This window comes from Labeo rohita, chromosome 5 (genome assembly GCF_022985175.1).
Source record: "Labeo rohita strain BAU-BD-2019 chromosome 5, IGBB_LRoh.1.0, whole genome shotgun sequence".
In the NCBI taxonomy this organism is placed as follows: domain Eukaryota; kingdom Metazoa; phylum Chordata; class Actinopteri; order Cypriniformes; family Cyprinidae; genus Labeo; species Labeo rohita.
Window position 1 is genome coordinate 14903831 of NC_066873.1, and position 13462 is coordinate 14917292.

Consider the following 13462-nt stretch of genomic DNA (forward strand, 5'->3'; position numbering starts at 1 on the left):
CCCTTTTTCCTTGGCTGGGATCGGTTAGAGCCCTTTGAAGCTGCACTAAAACTGCAATTTGGACCTTTTCCACTGAAGTCCAACTATATGGAGAAGAATTCCGGAATGTTTTTCTCAAAAAAATTGTAATTTCTTTATGACTGAAGAAAGACAGACATGAACATCTTGGATGATATGGGGTTGAGTAAATGATCAGGAAATTTTCATTCTGGAAGTGAACTTCTTTAAGATCAAACTTTTAAATAAGTCTTATAGATATGCTAAAGGACATGGATTCATATAAGCTTTGCTAGACTGTTAAACTGATTTTACCTAACTATGATAGTTTTGCATATGTCCTTGATTTAAAAGCATGATATATTAAAATCTAATCAGATTTTCCCAACCGACTCTAATTAAGCTGTGAATGAATTAAGTTGTCGATGCAAGATTGAGCCTGTGAAACTTCAAAGTTTATTACAAGTTTAATAATTACTGAGTAACAGTGAGTCAACCATAACTGTCTAATAGCTTATTAGCTTTAATAAATCATCACATAAGTGAAGCTAACAACATTTCACTTTCATATTTGCATAAATATACTTTAAGTTCAAAATAGTGTTAAACAAAAAGCAGCATTTGTAAACCCAGGCCCGTCAGGGGTCAACACTCCCCCGGTGCAGAGAAGAAGCACCATTCTGCACCAGATGGGCTTGAACGTGGCAGCGTGTTATTTCTGCAGCCACGTTTGGGCCGAGCTGAGAAAAGCCTATTCCTACTTCTGCAATTCCCGTTCATCATGAAAACCCATGCATCTGTGAGACCACCTGGATGAACTATAACCCAAAACTTGTGCTTGAACGCTGAGGCTAGTCCATGTGACAACGTGGCCTTCGTTTTCCTAATGAGTGATGATAATGTGCTTCAGGAACATTTATTCTCAAACGCTCCAAGAATCGTCTGCACAAACTGAAAAAAATGCTGACCCTGCAACGGATATGTCATATAATACAAATACTCACCTGAATGAGGACATCGCCTAGAAATTCTGTCAAATTCATGTGCATTGTTCGGTTTTATTGATTGAAGATTATTAAAACTCATGAAGATGTCTGTCTTTAGCCCTAATATTTTATATCAAATGGCTCCAGGAATCTTTAACGTCAATGATTGTGCTCACATTACTGATTGTAGCAAAACGTCTAGGAATTCATTGAAAAATGTTCATGCTTCAGTACAAAAGTTCAAAGAGGAGCAGTAGATGAGATTCAGAGCCAGTCTGCCCCCAATTAAACAAAAGAGGGAAACTGGGTCAGAATCACTTTGGGCTCTAAGTGTTCCCTTCAAGTGTGCACCACAGTGTGCGTTTAAGATTCCCGACAGGAATCGTAAAACTGCAGACAGCATGATGAGAGCATACTGTAATTGATTTGTGGTGGAAGACTTTAAACAACATAAAAACCAGCAAAACTGTATGAAAACAAAAAAACCCCTACAAACTTGTAGCTTCTGATAGAAGAAAGGATTGTACACTGAAAACAGACCTGAGATATCCAGTACCTGAACTAAAGCAGCTGAAACAGACCAGGCTTAGACTGCCGAGACAGGTCATGGGTTTTCATCATGAGAGGGAATTTGCTCCGGCAGAGCATCTCTGACAAACCAACCGGCCGAGAAGTCCAGCCAGTTTCAGAGAACCGGGTGTGGGCGGTTGGAGCCAGAAATAAGTTGACCTATCACAGCTCTCCCACATCGTGGTGGGCGGAGTGTTTCTCACGCTACTGACCTATAACTGAGTCCAGCCACTTTCTGTAGGCGATGGCAAAGCGGCTTTGCTCGGGGCTCCGGCAGCCCGTGAGGATTTTAGAGACAAACGTGTGCTCGGAGGGAAGTCCGGGGTGGGGAAGCAGCGGTCCCCGCTTTAGTCGCTTGGTGTCCTGCGTGTAGCTTCCGTGTTTGCTCCCGTCCAGAACACAGTCAACGTCCATGGCCTGGGAGGCACTGCTGTCGTCACAGGGCTCCTCGCTGAGGAGGACGTCGGTGTGGGTGAGAGGTGGAGATTGTGACCCTGCCCCTTGGAGGTGCTCCCTCCGCCACTGGTGCCACAGGTAGAAGACATGTCGCCTGTTGAAGAAGTCTGGATTTGAGTTTGTTCAAAAACCACATACATGATGTACTAAAATACAGTTGACTATAAAACAAAATGCAGGTCTGATATGATATTCACAAAGAAAATACAATGCTATGTTTGATAAAAATATTAATGGAATAGGTTACTCCAGAAATAAAACTTCCTGACAATTTACTCAACCCATGTCATCCAAGATGTTCATGTCTTTCTTTCTTTAGTCAAAAAGAAATTAAGGTTTTTGAGGAAATTCCAGGCATTCCAGGATTTTTTTCAATGGGGATTCAATGGGTTGAAAGTCCAAATTGCAGTTTCAATGCAGCTTCAAAGGGTATTATCCAGAGAAACGATAGGTAATTTTAAAAAATAAAAAATAAAAATTTACATAGTCACGTTAGAAAGGATGTCAGGTCATTTTGAAGTTGGAGGAGAAAATGAGGCAGAGTTTTTTTACCCTACCTTTTTGAGCTGAAGTACACAGACGAAGAACAACCCGTGCATGACCTTTCCAACGTGATTTCGTAATCACAAAGCTAGTGCAAGACGGGCATTTGTGGTTAAAAAGTATATATATATATATATATATATATATATATATATTTTTTTTTTTAAGAAAATGGCAAATCGTTTCACTAGATAAGCTGGATTCCTTGGCTTGGATCGTGTAGAGCCCTTTGAAGCTGCACTGAAGCTGCACTGAAACTGCAGTTTGGACCTTCAACCCATTGATCCCATTGAAGTCCACTGTATGGAGAAAAATCCTGGAATATTTTCCCTAAAAACCTTAACTTCTTTTCGACTGAAGAAAGAAAAACATGGGGGTGAGTAAATTTTAATTTTAATTCAGGACTGAACTAATCCTTTAATAGGCTTGGCAACTTTTAAAAGATAATGCCCTCATGGTCAAAAACCACAAACAACAATATCCAAAGTAATTACATACAGTTTAACTTGCAACAGAGATGAACACTGTGGAAACTAATATCTCACTGACATTTTATGCACTTGGCTGTCACATAGATTCTGTCATCATTTACTCACCCTCATGTAGTTCCAAAACAGTAAGACTTTCTTCCATGGAACAGAATTAATCATAATAAAATTGCTCTTTACCATGCAATTACAATGAATCCAGACTCAAGCTTCCAAGCTTTAAAAAGCTATCAAATGCACCATAAATGTATCATAAAAGTGGTTTATGATAAAGCACAGTGCTTATAAGACCAGAGAATTGTAGTAGAACTGTGATTAGACAAAACAGCCAGTTCGATTACTCTAACATCCACTACTTTTCCTTGTGGAACAAGAAAGTTTGACTTTTGGTGTAGTTCCTCAACATTAACTATAAAACATAAATATGCATCGGCGCCGATGACCTCAGGGTTATGGCCGACATGTACAGCGCAACTGTTCCTGTCTCGAGGTCCTGTGCTGCTTCTGCTCCCCTCTCTCTGCCCAATACTTTCCTGTCATCTCTCACTGCCCTGCCTGAATAATAAAAAAAAATAAAAAGCCCAAAAATAACTAAAAAAAAAAAAAAACAAACAAACAAAATATGCCACAAAGCTCCATTCTTTGAGTAAATGACAAAATGTAATTCTGGTGTTACTTTAGTATGATAAACAGTTTTAGTGCCATGTTGGGTCGTCACTTGCCATCCACTTACTAGTCCTGAAGCAAAACCACTTAAAAAAAATAATTTCAATAAACAGAAAAAGGCCTATGCATGAACTAAAGCAGTGTTTCCCAACCACTGTGCCGCAGCACAGACAGGTCGTCGGGTGTGCTGTGAAAAATTATCACAACTATTTGTAAATCTGAAAATTGTGGGATATAAACTCCTATTCTGAGCTGAGGGGAAAAGAGAATGACGAGTTGTTTTTCCTTATTAGAATTGTGAGATATAATCTCAGAATTGCAAGAATAAAGTCAGAATTTAGAAATATAAAATCAAATTTATCTTTTTTTTAATTATTCTTTTATTCCATGGCTCCATAGACTGCCACTTGAAAACTCAAATTTTCTGTCACCAGAAAAAACATCATCCCTGTTTCGGAATTGTAAGAATATCCCATCATCTAACGTCAATTTTGTTGAATAACAGTGCTTACTGCTGGGTGACAAGCTCTTGTGATATGCAGAGAACATTTTGAAAATGACACCTAATCAATATATTCTATAATCTTTTTAAATTTAACTATTTTGTACCGTATCCATGTAATTCTCTAGCCATAAAGGCTATGTCTCTGGGGTTTGCTCCAACCATGATGCACACGCATCTGAATGTTTACAAACCGATAATTGGTTTATAGCTGCAACAAACTTTAGAATCTGTAAATTGATGAAAATGTAATGCGATTAATTTACTGCCTCAGATGGGGCCCATTCTAATAACGGACAAAACACATTTCTCAGTGATTCGCTAATCAAAAACCTTGTTAACTCCATTTAAGCATGATTTTCAGAAAATGTTAAAGGAGAAGTCCACTTCCAGAACAACAATTTGCAAATAATGTACTCACCCCCTTGTCATCTAAGATGTTCATGTCTTTCTGTCTTCAGTCGTGAAGAAATTATAGTTTTTGAGAAAGGAATTTCAGAATTTTTCTCCATATAATGGATTTCATTGGTGCCCTGATTTTGAACTTCCAAAATGTAGTTCAAATGCAGCTTCAAAAGGGCTCTAAACAATCCCAACCGAGGAAGAATGGTCTTATCTAGCGAAACGATCTGTCATTTTATTGTGAATTATTTGTAAATTGTTGTCCTGAAAGTGGAGTTCTCCTTTAATTGCAAGTGTCTAATCATATATAAAGCCAAAATACCAGCTTTGACAATGCATTATTTAATTCTTGGAAAAAAAAAAAAAATTTTTTTTTTTAGTGCTTCAGGGTGTGCCGTGGGATTTCTTTCTTATCAAAACTGTGCAGCGGCAGAAAAAAGGTTGGGAAACACTGAACTAAAGCAAGCTAGAGCTTATTGATGCATTATGTTTTATACTATTTGTCATTTAGAGGCATGAAATGTTGCACAAACAATTTCTCATATCTTCCAACTAAGAGCAGACTTGTAAATGAAATAGATCTGTTGCCATGACGCACTTTAGGGGGGAAACACAAGCTAAAGATATATAAACACCATTCACCGAGCAGCTGCTCTTTCCTTAGCCATGAGGGACGAGGCTGGGAAGGGGGCAAAACTGAAAGAGCTAGAAAAAGATCCAGCAAACTGCTTGCCTCTCCCTCAGTGAGCTACAACTCTGCAGTATAAGACCATCCATCATTTTATAACAGTAAGCCATAAACACATCAGGCCAGACCAGCTGAGGGCCAAGGACAGACTTCTGGCAAACAAAGTCACTCTATTCACACTGAGACTTGTGGAAGCACAGTCTGATTTTGACTGATTGCATCGGCACAGCAAGACCTGGAGATCTGTTGCTGGCTTCGAACACTGTCCGATCACTCTCACCTGTGGCACCACAGCGTCTCGTGGCCCGGATATGACTCGATGAGATCAGTGCAGAGCTCCATTTCCTCGTGGAAGAGCGGAGGGATGACGTCATTATGGTGATTGTCATCAGACGCGCCCGCTGTGCTCTCTCCATTAGGCTGCTGGGTAGGGTGGAGCTCCGTCTCTCCAACTTGGCTCAGCTCTCTGGCCAGGGCCTTGAGCAGGTGTTGACGGTAGTGGAAGCCGCTGTGATCTGACACGTGCATGGACACCCACAGTCGGGTGGAGGACAGCTCATCATGCAGAACCTGGAGTAAAAAGTCACAGAGTACTATATACATTTAACAGCATCGTGATTCAGGTTGTTACAGATTAATTTTAGGTTAATTTTCGTACAGTTGTCGAGTTACAAATGTCAGTTGTAGTTAGCTACAAATGTCAGCATATCAATAAATTTAATCAAAGGCCTTTAATAAAATATGCAGAATATTATGCAAATATATGCATATTATTATGCATTTTTTAAATAATAATTAAAAAAACACCTTCTGCACCACTGCAAAAATTAAATGCCCCAATATTAAAATTCAATTTGATAATGTAATAACCAATGGCTGATATTAAATACATTCTGCAAGCAGTCGTCAAAATAAATTAAATGTATTCCCTTATTTAGACAGCAATTGTCTAAAATAAATGTGAAAAAATAATAATAATAATAAACAATAATAATAAACTGATTTCTGCAGCACTGCAAAATTGAATGCACCAATATCAAAATTATTTTTGACATATAACCAAAAACTCATGAATGGCTGATATTAAATATGAAGATTTCAGATGCAAAAGCCCCTAAATCCATCTGACGTATTTTTTTTTAAATTAGCATTTCTTTCTGGCTACTTTGTATAGGTTTCTATGTAGTTACTGGTACTTCTGACTGGGCTGAGGCTGGAATTTAGCGAGTCTGAAGTAAAAGTTTTTGATGGACGTATAATATGGGTCAGGAGCATTTACTTAGTATCATTATCTCATTTTTGACCGAGATGGCTTTTAGCTGGTTTTGCATCTGAACTCCTCATATAAACAATTGCGTTTAAATAAATGAAAAAAAAAAAAAAATTCTAAATAAGCATTTGTCTAAATAAGTGAAATGTACTGATTTATATAGACAAAATTTGTCTAAATAACTGAAAAAGAAAAACAAAAATCTGCAGCACTGTAAAAATTGGATGCACCAATATTAAAACTCTTTTTGGCTTGTTATAACCAATAACTGATGAATGGCTGATATTAAATATATACAATTTTGTTTAAATAATTTAAAAAAGTCAAAATAAGCATTTATCTAAATAAATAAATAAATAAAATGCATTATATTTTAATTATATTAAATGTACAAAATTATATACTTATATTGATAATATTAAAATGTATTACTAATTCATTTAGACAGCTTGTCTAAACAAATGGGGAACAAATTATTTCTGCAGCACTGCAATAATTAGATGCACCAATATTAAAATTCAGTTAGACAATATTATAACTAATAATGGTTAATATTAAACATATACAATTTTGTCTAAATAAATACAGAACAACAACAAAACATTTGTCCAAATAAGCATGTCTAAATAAATGAAATGTATTCACTTATTTAGATTGTAATTGTCAAAATATATATAACCAATATATATAACCAACAACCGATGAATGGCAGATATCAAATATATACAATTTTGTTTAAATAAATGAAAAAAAAATCTAAATAACCATGTGTCTAAATGAATACAATTTATTAATTAATTTAGACAGCTTGTCTAAATAAATGAAAAAAAAAAAAAAAATCTGCAGCACTGCAATAACTGAATGCACCAATATTAAAATTTTTGATACTTTATAACCAATAATTGATGAATGACTGATATTAATGAATATACAACTTGGTCTAAACAAATGACATTTATTTATTTATTTATTAAAGACAGCTTTTGTCTAAATAAATGAAAAAAATTAAAAAAAATCTGCACCACTGCAACGAATGCATTGGATGCACCAATATTAAAATTCAGTTAGACAATGTTATAACCAATAACGAATGATTGATATTAAATGTGCAATTTTGTCTAAATAAGAACAACAGCAACAAAAGCATGTGTTTAAATTAGGATTTGTCTTTAAAAAAAATAATAATAATAATAAATAAAAAAACTGCAGTACTGCAAAAACTGGATGCACCAATATTAAAATTATTTTTGGAATGTTATAACCAATTTAAAACAAATGTTTTAAATGTCAGTTGATGCTTTACAACAGGATGTACAGGATTAATAATGGATATTCATTTTGAGATTTGCTTAAGTTGATATTTAATAGTGTTATTAAAATATTCATGCTTATTAAAATTAACTTTAAGTGAGCATTAGACAATTTAAAGGTAAAAGTAAAGGAACTGGACATGCATAATTAAATATCCAAGAGTATCTATTTTAAAATGAAACATGATTTGGTATAGGTTGTACACTCAGTCAACATTGTACTACGGAGATCTATGGTGGAAAATCAGACCAAGAAAAACAGAACCAAACAAGACATGCAGAGATGTAAGACGACAGCCGCATAACCCAATTACTCCTGAAATAGCCTATGAACAGCTCAGACTGGTTCAAGTCTGTTTAGTCCTGGATCATTAAATCTACAGGCTCATCCTTTTTATATGAGGGCCTTTAGCTTGGATTGAGCCCTATAACATTTGCCTAATTTCGCATCCAATTAAGAAAGGATAAGCACATCAAAGGTCTGGCACTCAGTGACCCCCCTAAGAGGCAATAAGCTCTCCTGACTTAACAGCGCTAAAAAAAAAAAAAAAAAAAAAAAAAAAATACATAAATAAATAAAGCTAAAAAGACAGAAGACTATGGCATCTGTAATCAGCTCTCTTCCTCAGGTAATTCAAGTGGAGAAGAAAGGTATTAAGATCAAAGGCTCAGGTAGATTTATCAACCTCATGTTGCCTTCCTTGCAACAACACTGATGATATGCCAGCGTGATCCATCATTCCTTAAAGTGATCTAAGACAAATCTAATCTTTGAGATGTACGCAAACAAAGCAACATCTAACAGATACCCGTTTTCAGTCATCATGATAAATCACACAGACAAAGTGCAGAAAGCTGCAGTGGACTGAGCTGGCCTACCTTCAGATTGCCTTTAGCCATGTTCTGCAGTACCCAGATGCGATGGGACCAGGCATTGTAGTTGCTGGGGTAACGACCGGCTGCGTCTGCACAGACCTTCATCTCCTCCTGCAAGGCTCTCTGCATCCTCTCGCACGGTCTCCTCCTCACGGCGTCTCCTCTGGGCTCAGCCTGATCTTTCAGTTCTTGTCCAGAGGGAGAGCACTCCTTTTGCAGCCACTGTAACACCCAGCGCCTGTGTTCACAACAAACAAATCAAGCAGGCTGATCACATGCCTGGATGCACAAAGGAATTCAACGCTTATGGTTTTGTTTGAGAGAGCAAAATCTGCAAATTATGAAAGACAATAACAAATAATGCAATTAATTCCCTTTCATAACAGTTCTGAATCTCCCCTGATTATCTCAGTGCCCTGCAGCCCCTAAGCATCTAATGGTTTAATATTATTTGCAGACAATAACCTGATTCAAACTGACAGTGAATAGTAAAAATCTTCAATTATTTGCAAAATATCTGACAGCTGCAATGTGTCCTGCACACTCCCTGCAGGTACATATAAGTTCGTGGTCTTGTCAGTTGCACAAGCGGTGGATATTTATTAGTGTTCCGGGGATCTGTGGATCCGTGACGAAATTCTACTTCAGTATGTGCCACTGTTGACATGTTGCAAGAGGTCTGCAATTGCAAACTGTTTCATTTCATGGTGTCCTGGCTTTCACTGTTTCAGCCAGTTTGAGAGCAAGGTCTTTTCCATACTAATTCAGCTACATGAAAGCAGAGCACATATATTTTCTGGTACAGTGCACCCAACTATTCCATTATTAATTTCTTAATGCTTAATTTATTACCTTTTTATATCACTATTTGAAAATTCAGACTCTGTCTTATCTAAAGGTGAACTGAAAGTACTCTGGAAAATAGGACACTTGAAGGGTGCAGAACACAGCACTTCTATAATATGTCGTCTTTAATATTTTAACAGATCTCTTTAATGGTATACACTAAAGACAGAAATTCTTTGAGTCACAAAATAAACATTTCACTGGCGTTTACATTAATGCTCTAAAATCATAGTTACAACAACTTCAAATCAGAGGTGCCCAAAAAAAAACAAAAAAACAAATGGTAATTTTTTTTAAAGAAGTCTTTTCTGTCTATCAAATCTGCATTTATTTGATTGAAATACAGAAAAAAATGCAAAACTGTGAAATATTATTGCAATTTAAAATAGTGCAATTTCTATTTTAATATACTTTAAAACAAAATTTATTCCTGTGACGCAAATCTGAATTTTCAGCATCATTACTCCAGTCTTCAGTGTCGAATGATCCTTCAGAAATCATTCTAATATGTTGGAAACTGTTATGCTGCTTAATATTTTTCTTGGAACCGGTGATACTTTTTCAGGATGTTTAGATGAGTAAAACATTAAAAAAAACAGCATTTATTTAAAATAGAAATCTTCTGTAACAATATACAAAACCGTTCAAAGTTTGGGGTCAGTAAATGTTTTCTTTCTTGCTTAGTTTGAGAGAAATGGATACTTCTATTCAGCAAGGATGTGTTAAACTGATAAAAAAAGTGATTGTTAGAAAAGATTTCTATTTTGAATAAACGCTGTTCTTTTTAACTTTTTACAATATTAAGCAGCACTGATAATAAATAAGCATATTGGAATGATTTCTAAAGGATCGTGTGACAGTGAAGACTGGAGTAATGGCTGATGAAAATTCAGCTTTGCATCACAGAAATAAATTATATTTTCAAGTATATTAAAATAGAAAACTGTTATTTGAAATTGCAATAATATTTCATATTACTTTTTGTTCTGCTTTTTCGATCAAATAGATACAGCCTTGATGAGCATAAGAGATTTATTAAAATAAATAAATAAAAATCTTTACTAACTTTTTTTATTTTTACATTAAAGTCTTACTGATCCCAAACGTTTGAACATTAGCATATGTGTGTTTGTGTGTATGTATGTATGTATGTATGTATGTATATATATCAGTTATACTCTCTAAATTTGAAAAATGTATTAATTAGATAATAATAGCTAATATTAATTATAATGAATTTATGCTTCCCTCCTCCACCACTCTTGTTCCACCTACAATTTAAAATGGCTTAAAAAAAAATTCAATCCTCTTACCTGTGTATCCATGTCTCTGGACTTTTAGGATGCTTAGATAGTGCTAGTTTGCCCAGGTAAAGGTCCTTCTCTGGGTTTAACACGCCACACTGCAGGAGCTCTTTCCTATGAAACAATAAATACTCAGATGAATTCACAAGGATACAAGCATAAAAAAAACACTACAGCACCACCTCCTGGACAATACGTTTCTTCTATACAACATTATCATGTAGACATTTCTGTGCAAAAATCCTACTAGAAGCCTATTTAAAACAAAAAAACCTTTAAAAAAAACAAAACAGTAATGAATGCTAAGGCTGATTTGTTAACATGGATTAAATACAAAACTAAATGTTAGAAAAATCAGTAAATTCTTTGCTCCCTATGTGAATTTTTGAAAATAGTCCCATTTAAAGTTAAATGTAGCAGCAGTCTTTTGAAGTCTCCTTTCCCAAATTAGCCAACTTTTTAAAAATAGCAACGGCACAGTTAGAACAATAAGACGGCTGAAATCTAGACAGACATCGAAGAGAAGAAATAAAGAGAATTTCTAAAAATACCATAGATGTGCATAAAATCATTCTGAAAGTATGTGAAGGGTTAGTTCGGTAGAATGTTTTTTTGTTCAGGCAATACAAACATAATGAAAATATACCTGACATTCCACGCAGTGGTAAAATCTGGGTTTAAGAGAAGCAATGTGCAGGTTATATCTACCAGTGCTTGAAGAGAAGAAGAGAGAGAGAAAAGTCAGTTTTTCAAGCAACGCTGGTCTGTCGTACGAACAGCCATCTTTTAATAAAGACTAAGGTAACTGCAATGTGAGCCGGCCGAACAAGCTAACCCAATAAACCTTCGCCCTACCTTCCCGATCGAGCCACTGCTTTCTCTGCCTGTACAGCAGGAGTTTATTATGCACATAGGGCAGCAGAAACTTGACACACCAGCTCTCCACTCCCAGCTTATTCTCCACCAGGACGATGGGGCTTCTGTTGTATCGGGCTTCGGGGCATGGAATGAGGCCGATTTCATCACTGTGAACACATTGTAAAAGATAAAAACAAGAGCAAGTCACAAGGCTATTTTAAGAAACTCTGCTAAATACTAAATAGCTGAAGGCACAGGGCAATGCACAAAGCACTAAACATCTCAGCTGACACTGACTCAGTCATTACAGATGTACCTCTCTCCTCTGTCATAGGAGAAGAGTGTGATGAAACCACTGGGACAGGGCACTGACCTTTAAATATGGAACAAACAGTTCCAACACAAAGGAAAATAACAATTGCACTGATGGCAACTTTAAAAAAGACAGACGAGATGTTTCATACGTGAACTGAAGCAACGTGTTTGGATACACAAGAGCAACAATGTTGCAATCACTGAATGTCTCACCAGTAAAAACAAACAGACATGAAGGATTACTGCGAACTATGACTATAAATACAACGTATTAAAGCTCCAGCTCCTAACCAGCGAGCAACAAATCCAAACATTCACAGTACTAGCTAGTTACAACCTGACAAGCATGCACACTTATACTTAGCGTTTCACTCAGGGAAACTTTCGGTGTTTGCACGGTGCTTGTTAAACTGCCACCCCCGATATATTTTCACACGACCTGGTTTAAAAGCAAGGTTTGGTGAGGTGTACCTGCTGCTGGCCGCGCCGGGCGCCGGCGGGTTAGAGCTGGTTAGTAGCCAGTTAGCCAGCCACTGTCTGCGCAAGTTACACACAGGCGGCTGCACTATGTTCTCCCTGCGGCTGAGCGAGAGGCTCTAAACCGCTTTAAGCATTAAACTAGACGACCGCGTGATGAACAACAATGCGAGTTGACATACGTACATGTTCGGGTTTCTTTTGAAGGCGTTATTGATGTCTTTCACAACTCTCTGGACCAAGACATCCACCTCCTCTTCCGACTCAGCCATTTTCAGAGCTCGAGTGACGTCAACGCGGGTGACTCAACCTCATCCGGGACATTTCACAGTCAAGGACTGGAGAGAAGTTGCCTTAGTAACCAAAACGCGTACAGTGTTGCTACCTAAAATTAAGAAATGATATTGCTTTGTCATAATACGAAACTGAAAATAAAAATTATTATTATTATTTACCCACACGCTGCTGTGGCCAACGTTACTCGCCGTTTCAACATAAATCTATCTTGTTATGACAAATATGCCTCTGAATGGAGGTGCACGGACATTTGGAAGCAATACAGGCACCTGTTACTTACTAAAAAAAAAAAAAAAGTCCATTTATTATTTCTCTTTTCCATCCAAGCATATTTCCAGTTTAATTTTAGTTGCAGCCCTGGTAAAAAAAACAGCATATGCTGGTAGGTATGTTTTGATGCTGGTTTATGCTGGTCCTTTGCTGGTTTATGCTGGTCCTTTGCTGGTTCATGCTGGTCATGTAAACCAGCAAAGGATCAGCATAAACCAGCTAAGGACCAGCATAAACCAGCTAAGGTCCAGCATAAACCAGCAAAGGTCCAGCATAAACTAGCAAAGGTCCAGCATAAACCAGCAAAGGTCCAGCATAAACCAGCAAAGGAAATTTTTTAG

At 36.7% G+C, this 13462-nt stretch overlaps 1 protein-coding gene across 1 annotated transcript; it reads right to left on the bottom strand.

Annotated features, from left to right (window-relative positions):
• Nucleotides 1–435: 435 nt before the first annotated feature.
• Nucleotides 436–12858, bottom strand: ptar1 (protein prenyltransferase alpha subunit repeat containing 1). Its single transcript, XM_051110105.1, has 7 exons — nt 12741–12858; nt 11760–11929; nt 11551–11617; nt 10914–11018; nt 8758–8992; nt 5579–5868; nt 436–2103 (listed from the first exon to the last, which is right to left on the bottom strand). The coding sequence occupies exons 1-7, from the start codon at nt 12824–12826 to the stop codon at nt 1758–1760; spliced, it is 1299 nt and encodes a 432-aa protein (XP_050966062.1). The 5' UTR covers nt 12827–12858; the 3' UTR covers nt 436–1757.
• Between the last annotated feature and the right edge of the window lie 604 nt (nt 12859–13462).